This window comes from Oryctolagus cuniculus, chromosome 2, assembly GCF_964237555.1.
Source record: "Oryctolagus cuniculus chromosome 2, mOryCun1.1, whole genome shotgun sequence".
Taxonomy (NCBI): domain Eukaryota; kingdom Metazoa; phylum Chordata; class Mammalia; order Lagomorpha; family Leporidae; genus Oryctolagus; species Oryctolagus cuniculus.
In genome coordinates, this window is record NC_091433.1 from 199,549,645 (window position 1) to 199,564,573 (window position 14,929).

Genomic DNA, 14,929 nt, shown 5'->3' on the forward strand with positions numbered 1-14,929 from the left:
GGACCTCCCTTGCCTTGGGAAGGCAGCTGCGACGGAGGCCCAGGAGAAGGGTCCATCTTGCACCAATAGGACAACGTCAGGGGCATTCTTATCAGGGGGTAAGGCCCCGGCCTGCAGTGCCAGCATCCCACATGGGCGTCAGTTCAAGTCCCGGCTGCTGCACTTCCCATCCAGCTCTCTGCTACGGCCCAGGTCTTTGGGCCCCTGCACCCACGTGAGAGACCCGATGGAGGCTCCTGGCTCCTGACTGGCACAGCTGTGGCTGTTGCTGACATCTGGGGCGTGAATCAGTGGATGGAAGACCTCTCTCTCTCTCTGCCTCTCTGTGACTCTGCCTTTCAAATACATAAATAAATCTTAAAAAAAAAGACAACAATAGGCCGGCGCCGCGGCTCACTAGGCTAATCCTCCGCCTAGTGGCGCCGGCACACCGGGTTCTAGTCCCGGTCGGGGCGCCGGATTCTGTCCCGGTTGCCCCTCTTCCAGGCCAGCTCTCTGCTGTGGCCCGGGAGTGCAGTGGAGGATGGCCCAAGTGCTTGGGCCCTGCACCCCATGGGAGACCAGGATAAGTACCTGGCTCCTGCCACCGGATCAGCGCGGTGTGCGGGCCGCAATGCGCCGGCTGCGCCGGCCATTGGAGGGTGAACCAACGGCAAAGGAAGACCTTTCGCTCTGTCTCTCTCTCTCACTGTCCACTCTGCCTGTCAAAAAAAAAAAAAAAAAAAAAAAAAAGACAACAATGTCAACTCCACTTTACAATTATGATTACAGATCTCACAGCAACATCTGGTCTGTGTTTTTGCTCTGCAGACGGACCCTGGCTTGAGGAGCAGTCTATGCTAGAGTCTGGGCAAAGGTCGAATTTGCAGCCCTACCAATGAGGCAGAAAAGGGAACTCCAGGAGCAGCAGTGGTCAGCCTGCCGGACGCAAGTCACTGAGGTCTGGGTTTTACAAAAGCCATGGACACCTCTGCAGCATAGGACGAGGCATGCTGTACCAGTCGTGCTCTGAAAAGTCTGCAGTGGAGGTGAGTGGCAAGAGCGCCTGCGCCAGCCCAGGATGCGGTGTCCAGGGACTCAGGAAACGGGAGAACCCAGACACCGCGGGGCAGGACGGCCAGGGCCTTAGTTCCCCGAGGGGGACGGCCAGGGCCTCAGTTCCCCGAGGGGGAGGCTTCTGGGCTGGGGTCCTTCGCGCAGCAGGAAGAGAAAGCCGACGCCGCTCACACCCTGGCCCCACCCTGCAGTTCAGTGCCACCCAAACTGCACTCCCTCCCGTCCTTTCTGCTGCCTCCGCCGTGCCGGGTCACCACAGGCCGAGGCAAAGGGGCTGCAGCTGCTCCTTCCTTGGCGTCTTCCTTCCACTGTGGCAAGAAGGAAAGCGCCGCCCGTGGGAGCCCTCAGACGGCCACCCAGGGCCTTCACCAGCCTGCCCCCCAGAGCCCCACCCCCAAACTCCCTTCCCTCAGAACTCCCGGGATCCTAAACCACCAGCCCTCAGAATCCCCACGGCCCCAGAATGCCTGTCCCCACAGAGCCCACACCTCCCAGAACCCACGTCCCACAGAGCCCACACCTCCCAGAACCCACGTCCCACAGAGCCCACACCTCCCAGAACCCACGTCTCACAGCGCCCACACCTCCCAGAACCCACAGAGTCCACACCTCCCTGAACCCACAAGCCCACACCTCCAAGAGCCCACACCTCCCAGAACCCACGTCCCACAGAGCCCACACCTCCCAGAACCCACGTCCCACAGGGCCCACACCTCCCAGAACCCACGTCCCACAGGGCCCACACCTCCCAGAACCCACGTCCCACAGGGCCCACACCTCCCAGAACCCACAGAGTCCACACCTCCCTGAACCCACAAGCCCACACCTCCAAGAGCCCACACCTCCCAGAACCCACGTCCCACAGAGCCCACACCTCCCAGAACCCACGTCCCACAGGGCCCACACCTCTCAGAACCCACGTCCCACAGGGCCCACACCTCGCAGAACCCACGTCCCCACAGAGCCCACGTCCCACAGAGCCCACACCTCCCAGAACCCACATCCCACAGAGCCCACACCTCCCAGAACCCACGTCCCACAGAGCCCACACCTCCCAGAACCCACAAGCCCACACATCCCAGAGCCCACACCTCCCAGAACCCACACCTCCAAGAGCCCACACCTCCCAGAACCCACGTCCCCACAGAGTCCACACCTCCCAGAACCCATGTCCCCACAGAGTCCACACCTCCCAGAACCCACGTCCCACAGAGCCCACACCTCCCAGAGCCCCGGTCTCACAGGGCCCACACCTCCCAGAGCCCACACCTCCCAGACCCACGTCCCACACCTCCCAGAACCCACGTCCCACAGGGTCCACACCTCCCAGAACCCACGTCCCACAGGGCCCACACCTCCCAGAACCCACGTCCCACAGGGCCCACACCTCCCAGAACCCACGTCCCACAGGGCCCACACCTCCCAGAACCCACGTCCCACAGAGCCCACACCTCCCAGAACCCACAAGCCCACACCTCCAAGAGCCCACACCTCCCAGAACCCACGTCCCACAGAGCCCACACCTCCCAGAACCCACGTCCCACAGGGCCCACACCTCCCAGAACCCACGTCCCACAGGGCCCACACCTCCCAGAACCCACGTCCCACAGGGCCCACACCTCCCAGAACCCACAGAGTCCACACCTCCCTGAACCCACAAGCCCACACCTCCAAGAGCCCACACCTCCCAGAACCCACGTCCCACAGAGCCCACACCTCCCAGAACCCACGTCCCACAGGGCCCACACCTCTCAGAACCCACGTCCCACAGGGCCCACACCTCGCAGAACCCACGTCCCCACAGAGCCCACGTCCCACAGAGCCCACACCTCCCAGAACCCACATCCCACAGAGCCCACACCTCCCAGAACCCACGTCCCACAGAGCCCACACCTCCCAGAACCCACAAGCCCACACATCCCAGAGCCCACACCTCCCAGAACCCACACCTCCAAGAGCCCACACCTCCCAGAACCCACGTCCCCACAGAGTCCACACCTCCCAGAACCCATGTCCCCACAGAGTCCACACCTCCCAGAACCCACGTCCCACAGAGCCCACACTTCCCAGAGCCCCGGTCTCACAGGGCCCACACCTCCCAGAGCCCACACCTCCCAGACCCACGTCCCACACCTCCCAGAACCCACGTCCCACAGGGTCCACACCTCCCAGAACCCACGTCCCACAGGGCCCACACCTCCCAGAACCCACGTCCCACAGGGCCCACACCTCCCAGAACCCACGTCCCACAGGGCCCACACCTCCCAGAACCCACGTCCCACAGAGCCCACACCTCCCAGAACCCACAAGCCCACACCTCCAAGAGCCCACACCTCCCAGAACCCACACCTCCAAGAGCCCACACCTCCCAGAATCCACATCCCCACAGAGTCCACACCTCCCAGAACCCACGTCCCACAGAGCCCACACCTCCCAGAGCCCACGTCCCACAGAGCCCACACCTCCCAGAGCCCACACCTCCCAGAGCCCACGTCCCACAGGGCCCACACCTCCCAGAACCCACGTCCCACAGGGCCCACACCTCCCAGAGCCCACGTCCCACAGGGCCCACACCTCCCAGAACCCACGTCCCACAGGGCCCACACCTCCCAGAGCCCACGTCCCACAGGGCCCACACCTCCCAGAGCCCACGTCCCACAGAGCCCACACCTCCCAGAGCCCATGTCCCACAGGGCCCACACCTCCCAGAACCCACGTCCCCACAGAGCCCACACCTCCCAGAGCCCACGTCCCACAGGTCCCACACCTCCCAGAGCCCACGTCCCACAGGGCCCACACCTCCCAGAGCCCACGTCCCACAGGGCCCACACCTCCCAGAACCCACACCCCATAGAGCCCACATCCCACAGAGCCCACACCTCCCAGAGCCCACGTCCCACAGAGCCCACACCTCCCAGAGCCCACGTCCCACAGAACCCACGTCCCACAGAGCCCACACAAAGGTGTCCGGCGCGTAACAGATCTTCCCAGGCAGAGGAATGGATTAATTCACAGGCTTTTATTGGGGTTCCGCTCCCAGGCGAGGTTCCCCAGTCCCAACAGAGCAACAGAGCGGGGCTGGGAAGTGAGAGGTTGGGAAGGCTCCTCTTAACAGATTCAGGGCATGGGGGTTAAAGGTTGAGGCGGGTCTGACCTTGAGGCACCCGCAGGAACCTTGACAAGGACTTTCTTCCCCGGAAATAGAGGCCTTCCCTCCTTGCGGGTCCCAAAGCTACCATCAGAGCCCACACCTCCCAGAACTCCTGACCCTGCAGAACCCACATCCCAGAGCCCCGTCCCCACAGAGCCCCGGCCCCCAGAACACCCCTCCCCTCCAACAGCCGTCCCACAGAAGGCCCCGGCCCCACAGGACACCCCATCCCCACGGAACACCCCGCTGGGGGCTGCTGACTCTTCACAGCCACAAGAGGTTTCGAGCTGAGGCACCCGCGCTCCCGGGGCGGGGGTGGGGGGTGGGGGGGGTGCAGAGGCACGGGTCCGAGCGCGGGGTCCTCGACCCGGGTGCGCCAGCGAGGGGGTGGGACGCAGCCGCGGTGCGGGAGCCCCAGCGGCCACCAGGCCTCCTGGACCCTCGGGTGCCCGGGTCGGCTGCTTTGACTGAGGGAAGCTCAGGTCAGGCTGTGCGTGAGGGGGCTGGGAAGGGGGCTCCTGTGCGGCTGCCAGGGGCGCCCCGGACGCAGCGTGTGCACAGCCCAGAGTCTCGCCGAGCAGATGGCCTGCCCTCCCCGCCCCGCGCCCGCACCCGCACCAGGTGGCCCGGCCCTCCCCGCCCCGCGCCCGCACCCGCACCAGGTGGCCCGGCCCTCCCCGCCCGCACCCGCACCCGCACCAGGTGGCCCGGCCCTCCCCGCCCGCGCCCGCACCCGCACCCGCACCAGGTGGCCCGGCCCTCCCCGCCCGCACCCGCACCCGCACCAGGTGGCCCGGCCCTCCCCGCCCCTGCGCCCACACCAGGTGGCCCGGCCCTCTCCACCCCTCGCCCGCACCCGCACCAGGTGGCCTGCCCTCCCCGCCCGCACCCGCATCCGCACCAGGTGGCCCGGCCCTCTCCACCCCTCGCCCGCACCCGCACCAGGTGGCCTGCCCTCCCCGCCCGCACCCGCATCCGCACCAGGTGGCCCGGCGCTCCCCGCCTGCGCCCGCACCCGCACCAGGTGGCCCAGCCCTCCCCGCCCCTGCGCCCACACCAGGTGGCCCGGCCCTCTCCACCCCTCGCCCGCACCCGCACCAGGTGGCCTGCCCTCCCCGCCCGCACCCGCACCCGCACCAGGTGGCCCGGCGCTCCCCGCCTGCGCCCGCACCCGCACCAGGTGGCCCAGCCCTCCCCGCCCCTGCGCCCACACCAGGTGGCCCGGCCCTCTCCACCCCTCGCCCGCACCCGCACCAGGTGGCCCGGCCCTCCGCGCCCGCACCCGCACCAGGTGGCCCGGCCCTCCCCCCCCCCGCACCCGCACCAGGTGGTCCGGCCCTCCCCCCCCCCCGCACCCGCACCAGGTGGCCCGGCCCTCCCCCCCCCCGCGCCCGCACCAGGTGGTCCGGCCCTCCCCCCCCCCCCGCACCCGCACCAGGTGGTCCGGCCCTCCCCCCCCCCCCCGCACCCGCACCAGGTGGCCCGGCCCTCCCCCCCCCTGCGCCCGCACCAGGTGGCCCGGCCCTCCCCGCCCCCGCCCGGTGCGCCGCAGGGGCCGAGGCAGGGAGGAGTCGTCGTGGGCCCAGCGGTGCCCCGCAGCGCGTCCCCGCGCCCGTCCGTGCCGTCCACCCCGCCGGGCCTGTCAGGGGAGCGTGGCGGCCTCGCTTACCGCCTCTCCTTGCGCAGACACGAGAGCCTCAGACCCGCCATCTCCCGCAACACTTTTATTTTAAAAAGTAATTTGTTTAAAAATCTTTTTCAAGGCGGAGAGCGAACACCCATTGCCCGTCCCATCGCACTCCCCAAGCGGCTGCGACAGTTCCATCCGGGCCCCCCATGCACTTGCGGCATCACAGCGGAGTCCTGCGGCTCGCCCGAGTGGGACTCGAACCCGTGTCCTCCGATAGAGGACGCCGCCCCCTTTCCAGGTAGAACACGTGACACTGCGAGCTCTTGACTCCGTAGGACCCTGAGCTCTCGCGAGAAGTCCTCCCGTGGACAGCGGCCGCAGCCGTTGTCTCGCGAGAGGACGGGGCCGCGTTCTTCCGGGTGAGGCTGGTGGGCGGCCGGGCGCAGCTCCGCGCGGTGCTGAGGGCGGGATTCCTGCGAACCATGGCGTCCGCGTTCTCCGTCAGCGCCTTCCCCGTCAGCATCCCCGCCGTGATCATGGTAACTCGGAGGCCTGGGGCTGCGGGGACCGGGCTGGGAGGCGATGCGGCCCCAGGGGCGGCGCCGTGGGCGCGGGTTGTGCGTGGCCGGGTGGGAATCTCGCGGCTCCTGGAACTCCGTGGGGCCGGGGTGCCGCAGGAGCTGTGCCCGCCGTCCCTGCTCGGGGGCCCAGGAGGGCGTGGGAGGCCCGAGGCGGCCTGCGCTGGGCGGCGGTGGCCCGGGGTCAGGGCTCAGGGACGGTGGGAGCGCGGCGCCCCTGGGCGGCTGGGGAGGGCCGAGGCAGCCGGGGCTCGGGTGGCGCAGACTAGCCGTGGCTGGGGCGCTGGTCGCGGGTTTTGGGGCGCTCGGCCTTGGACAAGTCGCTCGCCTTCCTTGTCCTCTCGGGACAGGAATCGCTCAGATCAGCCCGGCTTCCAGACGCGCGTCTACCGCGGCGAGTCCGCGTGCCCCCAGCCCCGTGGGCTGACTGCACCACGCTTCCGGGCGGGAACTCCTAGCCCGCGGGGTTGCGGGGCCTGCGCGTCGCTAACGGCCTGTTCTGCCCCACAGCAGACAGACTGGACCGAGCCGTGGCTCCTAGGGCTCGTGCTGTTCCACGCGCTCTGCCTGTTGCTCACCTGTGTCTCCTCGCAGAGGTACAACCTGCAGGTCGGACATTTCCTGTGTCTAGGTGAGTGGCGCGATCCGCAGCCCTGCACCGGGTCGCCCCGCGGCAGGTGCTGTGCCCCGCCCCGCCTTACATCTGGCCTTCCGGGAGGAGTCTGCTCTGACTCCGGGAACTCGGAAGATGAAGTACCTTCAGCGCTGGACTTGAGGGGTCTACCGAGTACCTTCTGCGGGCCAGGGAGGTGCTAACCGCGGTCTGCAGGGACGCGTGTGGCTTACTGCGTGCTGCCTGCCTTTTCACGGGGTGCTTCCTCCGTGATCTTAGTCCTGCGTTGCTTGCTCTTGGGAGAGGAGTGCACACTTGAAAGCGAAGTTCGGAGCATGAAAGAATTTTCCCAATTAGTTTTGAAGATAAGAGCTACAGGAATGCAGAGAAGTAGTAGATTTGCTTGATTGGCAAAGGTTTCACAGAAAAAGTAGTCACCCAGTGCGTGAAGTGTGGATACAGGTGCCCACGTGAGGGCAGCAGGCAGCAGCCCCTGATGCCCAGAGACCGGGCTGGCGGGAAGGAAGCACGGGTCAGGGTCAGGAGCCGCCAGCCCTGCAGGAGCTGAGCCTTCCTGGTGCAGCGTGCAAGTGCTCTGCACACAGGTGTGCTGGGGCCGCGCACGGTCGGTGCTCCTGGGTTTGCGACCTGGGAAGGGTGCTGAAGTTTTGCTTGATTGTTAACCCCACAGCTGACTTGGATAGATTTGGTTAGTTGGCTGTGTGCAGGGTAGGAAATCTGGACAGATTATTAGAAAGGACAGAGTGAATTAACGGGTCTGTATTACAGAGATAATCCGTACAAATAATGGATGGGCAGTGCTGTTACTTTCATTTCTTCCCAAGAAATTATTTATTAGGAGTGTGCTAAGGAGTGCTAAGGTAAATGGTGCCAAAGTGCATTTGCTTCTTCACTTGACAGAGCTCCACCAGGTCCCCAGCACATAGCAAATGCTCACCACTAACTCAGCTGTTGCCACCTGTGACAGGGACACTGAAAGAGACTTCAGCTGTTGCCACCTGTGACAGGGACACTGAAAGAGACTTCAGCTGTTGTCACCTGTGACAGGGACACTGAAAGAGATGAGCACAGGAGGCGTGACGAGGGCCTCATTTAAAACGCTGCACTTTCACCTACACTGGTTGTAAAGGATATGTGGGAATCGGCCAGGCGAAGTCTGGCAGGAGGTGTGGGACGTACTCCACGCCAGGGAATACGGTGTGCAGAGACCCTAAGGTGAGCCCCTGGAGCAGGCTGGGCAATGTCCCACCTACGCAGAATCGTCTGGTCTGGTGCTGCCCAGGCAACCACAGGTGGACTCGAAATTCAGTACTTCTATAGCGGGCTGGTTTTTAAGTTGTTCATTTTGTGTGGCCTGTGCTTGATATTACAACTATTCTAATGGCTCTTGGCAGAAGAAAGGTTCCCCAAAGGCCTTACCAAGTGACAGTTGTCTGTGGAGCCGGTTCGCTATGTCCAGGCTGCAGGGGGTGACTGCGCACTTGGGGAGTGATGGCCACTGTTCCCAGCTGTACTGTGTCTCATGACGCTTTTCATTCTCAAAGCAGCCTAAGAGCTAGTATCTGCTGCGGTTTAGAGATGAAATACCACAGAGGCCACAAACGGCGGGATCCAGACTTGGACCTGAGCAGCTGCTCCAGGGGAACAGCCCCTGGGCCGCCTTGCCCGGCCACCCCTTGGGCGCCAGCCTTTGTTCCTCCTCTCTGGGTCTGTCTGTCCCCTTGCCTGCATGTGCCCCTCTGCCCACTCCTGGGGAAGCCTTGGGTTAAGATTGGAAGGATTTGTGCATTTTGACTTAACTGACAAATTAATACCAGAAATTAAAGCAACAGGTTTTAGCATTTTCTTTGTCATACTTTCTGTAGCTTTTATGCAGGTCGGTGTGTTAGCAAGGCCATTGTTTCCTAGTGTGGGCCTTCACCCTTGAACTGACGTGAGACCTTGGAGCCTGCTCCTGTGCCCTGGGGCTGGCCCATGGTGCCCTGTGAGGGTTAATGGGGTGCTGTGAAGAATGCGTATTTTGTTCTGTGACGTTTAATAAGTCCTAACACACACAATTCCTATCTGTTTTCAGTGATCCTAGTCTACTGTGCTGAATATATCAATGAAGTGGCAGCAATGAACTGGAGGTGAGGCCATTTTTCCTGCCTGTTTGGTGGTCCCTCAGGTGGCACTGTCCACACTGGTGATGTCACAGAGAGCAGTCTGCAGCCAGAGAACTCGAGAGACTGGAGCCACACAGACACTGAAGCACCTTGGTGTGGGTGGGTGTGCCCTGAGGAGTGGCGCGACCTCGGCTCAGCAGTGCTGGCTGAGAAGCATTGGTTGATGTGGCCAGTGACGGTGTGAGAGAGTTTAGTTGTAGAATTTAACTGTACACATTGTCGTTAGCGCAGGAGGTGGAGCCTGTGAAACCTCCCACCCACCCTGGGCTGCTGAGTTGGATCCTCCTGGCCCGAGTATCCTGGGCAGCCCCTCCTTGGCCACATGCCTGTCTCTGCCCCTACAGCCATGTTGGCGTGTCCCCCACTGCCTGCTTTGTAAGCTCAGGGTCCTGGTGGCCTCGGATGCCCTCCTCTGTCCTGGCTCTTGCTCCTCTTCTCCTTCCTCCTCGGTTCCTTATCCTGCGAGAGTGTCAGAGGCTGGCCCCTGTGCAGCCTCAGCGCCTTCCTTGGTGTGAAAGCCTGACTGACTGTGGCCACCACTGCCAGCTGGACTTCCCACAGCCCAGAAGGACCAAGCCTGGCCGTGACGCGTGTGTGGCTGTTTTTACACCTTGCGGGGTTTTCACACTTAGTGTGCAGAGAGGAAAGCCTACTACAGTCTGATCAAGAGGAAGCTGAGGTGGGTGGCCTGTGGCCTGTGGCCTGTGGCCTGCAAGCCCGAGACAGCTGCTGTCCCTTTCAGGAAACGTGAGCTGAAGCCCTCCTGGGCCTCATTCAGGTGCTGCTCCGCCCTGCACACCTCCCTCTGTCCCCAGCCACCAGCACCTCCCTGCACAGCTGAGAACTCAGGAGATGTCAGAAAGGGCAGCTCCCTGCTGACACTTGCAGACGTGGCTGTCCTGTGTGATGTCACCCGTCAGTGGAGGGATGTTCTGTGGCCCCTTCACGGGACCCAGCATCCTCAAGGCCCCTCTGCTGGGACGTGCAGTGCCAGCTTGCGGGAGAAAGGCTCAGCCGCGGACGGCCCTGTGAGGCCGTTCCTCCTTGTCCTTGGTTTGCTTGCTTTTGTGATGGAGTTGACGCAGGCAGGATCTCCCCAGAACTCTGGCTCACGTGGTTTCCAGCGCGCAGCCCTGCCCTGGCTGCCTCCCCCTCACCAGCCACCTTGTTGCTTGTTGTTTTCCCGAGTCTGATCTCTGTTAGGAGGTACAGGGTTTCTCTGTGCACCGTAGGCCCCCAGGATGTCTCATGAACTGAATCCTCATCTGATCTTGTGTGGCAGCCCCTCTCTCTGCATCTGCACCCCCTCAGAAGTCCTCGGGTGCTGTCCCTCTGCTCAGCCATGGTCCCGTCTCCCTCGGGGCGGTCACCCTTGCCCTTGGCTGTGTTGGGCCCAGATTACGCAGTGGTCTGCTGTGTCCCTTTGCCGTCCTGGCCCCTCAGCCATCGTAGGTGTTCCCCAGAGTTGCAGTTCACTGAAGCAAACGCAGTCATGCACTGATGCCCCAGCCCCTGGGTTCTGGCATCTGCGACCCCTCCTGCCATGTGCACTGTGGTGCTGAGGATCCTGGTGGTACATTGTTCCTCCTCAGAGTCAGGATGCTCCCTGCATCTCCCACAGACACCTTCCCACTCCATCAGGATCACAGCGCGTGGCTGTGTACCTGAGCCCCTCTTGCCCCGGAACACAAGCTCTGCCTAGCAGTGAGTTCGCTTTTCTGTTCACTGCTGCAAGTGAGGAACGGTCTCTCCGCTTGCAAATCCTGATGCGTTACTAACTGCTGGTCAGCCTGCCTGCTGCCTGCTTTTCCCTGGCTCTGACCTTCAGGCAAGGCAAAAGGATCTGAACTTGGAGTCCCTCGTGTGCTGCGGTGATAATCTCTACTTCAGTGAAGTGATTGTGAGAATTGAGAAGAGACTGCCTGGCACGTTACCTTCAAGGTAGCTGCTGAGTAACTGCATCCGCCACGGTGTCGCCGTGTATGAAGTACTGGGGTCGTCACCGCACAAGTCCTAACAGCTCTGGCATCAGCACCTGGTGATTAGCACCAGGTCTGCTGTTGGACAGACAGCGCAGTGTGTGTAAGTGTTCCCTTGCACACTCTTGCACCATCCTCCTCCCTGTAGTGACAGGCCCCTGTTTTTATGCTAAATAATTTTCTGTTTTTTCTTAAAACAGGTTATTTTCAAAATACCAGTACTTTGACTCCAGGGGCATGTTCATCTCCATAGTGTTCTCGGCGCCTCTGCTGCTGAACGCCATGATCATTGTGGTATGTGCGCTCCAGAGTCCCGCTCCTGGTTTCTTCTGTCGCTGCTTTCCTGCTCTAAACGCTGCAAACCATTGTTTCCAGATGATGTGGGTCCGCAAGACTCTGGCCGTGATGACCGACCTGAAGAGCCTGCAGGAGGAAAGGAAGCGCAGGAGGAGGAAGGAGGACTGAGGTTGCGGGAGCCTTGCACTTGATGGCGGTGTCCCCTGTGCTGTGGCTGCCTCACTCGAGAGTGTGCAGGTGCCTTCCTGAGTAGCTCGCCTGTGGGTTGAAAATTGGGTCATTTTTTCCCGATATTTATAGGCTCAAGATGGTTTTTAAGACAAACACTGCTCTGTCCACCAGACTGTTCCATCCTGGGAACGTCCAGGGTCTTTCTGGTTGAGCCGTTGGAAGAGTCTCCTTGCAGAGCCCTTTGGAGTTTGTTCAGTTCACATCATTTATGTCGTTAGGTTCCTGGTGAACAGTGTTGGGCACGGAAGCTGCGTAGCAAACAGCCATCCTCTTGTGGCACCATTGCAGCCCCAGAGGACATGGGCGTGTTTGCTGTCACCAGCGGAGAGAGCCCCTCGTATGCACAGGGTTGCCACCAGCCACCTCTAGTGACTCAGTGTGGGCAGTGTCCAGGTCTGGTGAGCTTTGGAGCAGCTCTTGAAAAACATGATGTGTCCTAATGAAGTGGCCAGTGCCCGTGAGGAGAGGCCCTTTGAAAGTGAGGAACTGCATCACTGAAAATACGTGGAGGTAGAGATACAAGAAGAGAGTGAGAACTGTGAAGTCAGAATGCTCTGGCAGAAAATATCTTGAGAGCCCTTTGTGTTTTCCGGGACGCAAAATTAGAAATAGAGAAGTGGTAACTCAGTCAGGATGTGTATGATGCGTACAAACCGACTGGTTCCCTCCTCCTCAGTATTTCCCCTGCAGTTCCTGCTCGGGAATGGAGCAGGGGTGCCACAGCTCTGCCACGCTCTGCCCAGCACTCCCCTCGGGCTCGCTGGGGCTCGCTGGGGCTCCGACAGATCCAGTTCTGCCTCTAATACAGCGTGCACGGAGGGGGTGCTGTTGGCTCTTCATTCTGGTTTAAAAAATAATCTTAGGATTGGGTGCCTTAATCTTAACAAGATTTTTCCCTTAAGTAAAGCATTCTTTAATTTTGTAAATTTACAAAATTGAAAGCATTTGGATTTAGAAGATTGAAAATTGACAGTTTTACTAGGTTATAAATTGTCTTGAAATCCATATAGTGTTTTATAGCTTGATATAATTTTTAAGCTCTTGGTAAAGAATCTGTTTCCTTGTTCTGACAATTGTTTACTTGAGCCAGTGGAACTTTCTAGAAGAATCCACCAGAGCCTGTGGCTGGAGCAACTTCATTCCTGTCTTGCTTTGTTCAGTTTTTGCATTGAACATAAAATGTGATTTAAAAAATAGCATCCTGGCCGGCGCCGTGGCTCAATAGGCTAATCCTCCACCTTGCGGCGCCGGCACACCGGGTTCTAGTCCCGGTTGGGGCGCCGGATTCTGTCCCGGTTGCCCCTCTTCCAGGCCAGCTCTCTGCTATGGCCAGGGAGTGCAGTGGAGGATGGCCCAGGTGCTTGGGCCCTGCACCCCATGGGAGACCAGGAAAAGCACCTGGCTCTTGGCTCCTGCCAGGATCAGCGCGGTGCGCCGGCTGCAGCGGCGGCCATTGGAGGGTGAACCAACGGCAAAGGAAGACCTTTCTCTCTGTCTCTCTCTCTCTCACTGTCCACTCTGCCTGTCAAAAAAAAAAAAAAAAATAGCATCCTGTAGTAAATCAGATTCTAAATTATACCCAATGCTGTTGCGTGCCTTGTGCCTCAAGTCAAATATAATTGTGCATTTCTGAAAATTGCCACCTCAGGAGGTTTAGCCCTGTTACAGCTTCAGAAGAGCTTCACTGCATCGCAAGTTGGTTTCATGGGAAGTGAAAACAAGTTGGACCAGTCACATCTGAGTACACAGCTTGGCAATGGAGGACGAGTCTGCGTGGAGTGGAGACACAGGCTGAGTGGAGCAGGACGTTGTTGAAGGTGGTGCCTTGGCCCTGCCTGTGCAGCACGGCTGTGTAGCTAATGGAAGAGAACCCGCGAAACTGGGCGCTGTGTTTGCACTCACCAACTGTATGTTGTGTAGGTTGTTGAAATATGGACTGTCTGAACCGGTTTTCCTGTGAAGACATGCAACAGTATTGTTTTGCATTAATCTAATGTTAATGACCTGTTAATGTGCAGCTGTGACATGGACTAGGGCCTTTTTGGTTTTCATTCTGAGTGTGTTCTTTGGAACACTTATATTTTGATTTTGCAAAACCAAACTTCACTGTATTTTTTAACTTCAATAAATGCAAGAATGGGAGTTATGGTGCGGTGGATTAAGCTACCACTTGGGATACCAGCATTCCCACATTGGATCGCTACTCTGCTTCTGCCCCAGCTCCCTACAGGGTGCCAGGGAAGCAGCAGATGGTGGCTCCCACGTGGGAGGCCCAGCTGGAGTTCCTGGCCCTGGTTGATGCAGGCCCAGGGAGTAAGTCAGCAGCTGGGAGCGCGCTCACTGCACTTCAGGTCAATTAGATTCGTACTGTGGTGACTTAAATCGCATTGTTAACGAACGTCTTCCTATTTTCTTGTTCTCACACTAGGGAAAATCCTGCAAGCCAATGTATGCACAGCTTAGTAGTTTCTACACAGTGTGCAGGTGAGCCAGCCCCACCTTACAGAGTGAGGATGTGTGAAATGCAAGGGCGTCAAGTGAAAGGTCTGTGCGATGGGCCTGTAGAGGTAGTAGGACTCTGAGGCAGCTTTCACTGTGCTCATAAACCAGGAAGAGGAGAGCACATTTACAGTTCAGAAAATTATTTACGTGATCCAAACCTGTGACAGCTCCAGGTACTCATTGCTGAGCCGAATGATGCCTCTTTCTCGTGTGAGCTGTAAGAGCCCTTTGACACACGTGGTAACTGTTGGGTGCACTCTGCTGCGTGCCTGGAACGTTGCCCCCACTCTTCCTGCTGGGGTTCTCCAGGTCTGCTGCTAAGCGCCAGCCGTCCAAGAAAGTCGATTTAACCAGAAGAAACTCGGCTCAGGCACAGGTGCATGGAAACTGAATGGTTAACTTGCTGTGAGCAGGGAGGCAGCAGGAAAGGAGAACACATCTCACCCCTCACAGAAGAATTACATGAGAAAGATCCCGTGCATCCCGTGTGTGAGGACAGGATGCAAGCATTAGGACAGAGCTGGGTTAAGGGAAGGTCTGTCCTCTGACCCCCCTAGGGAGGGGAGTTTGTTGCCTGCTGGGGGAGGGGGCAGGTTTCCCATTGAGGAGCAGGTGACACTACCACGCAGTCCATGCAGGGCTCCGCATCTACCTTCTTAGGTGCGTAGAGCAGCAGGTAGAATGAGAGTAAGTTGACCAGGGAGAC

General features: G+C 60.1%; 1 protein-coding gene across 2 annotated transcripts; it reads left to right on the plus strand.

Moving 5' to 3' along the window:
- The first annotated feature begins 6,218 nt into the window (after positions 1–6,218).
- On the plus strand, positions 6,219–13,863 carry TMEM18 (transmembrane protein 18). Of its 2 annotated transcripts, none has more exons than XM_070069764.1 (6): positions 6,219–6,376; positions 6,926–7,046; positions 9,124–9,178; positions 11,394–11,487; positions 11,569–12,925; positions 13,279–13,863. In XM_070069764.1, the coding sequence occupies exons 1-5, from the start codon at positions 6,320–6,322 to the stop codon at positions 11,656–11,658; spliced, it is 417 nt and encodes a 138-aa protein (XP_069925865.1). In that variant the 5' UTR covers positions 6,219–6,319; the 3' UTR covers positions 11,659–12,925; positions 13,279–13,863. The 2 variants fall into 2 exon arrangements, with proteins under 2 accessions (XP_069925865.1, XP_069925866.1); XM_070069765.1 differs by having other exon boundaries at positions 11,569–11,727; positions 13,370–13,863.
- Positions 13,864–14,929: the final 1,066 nt, after the last annotated feature.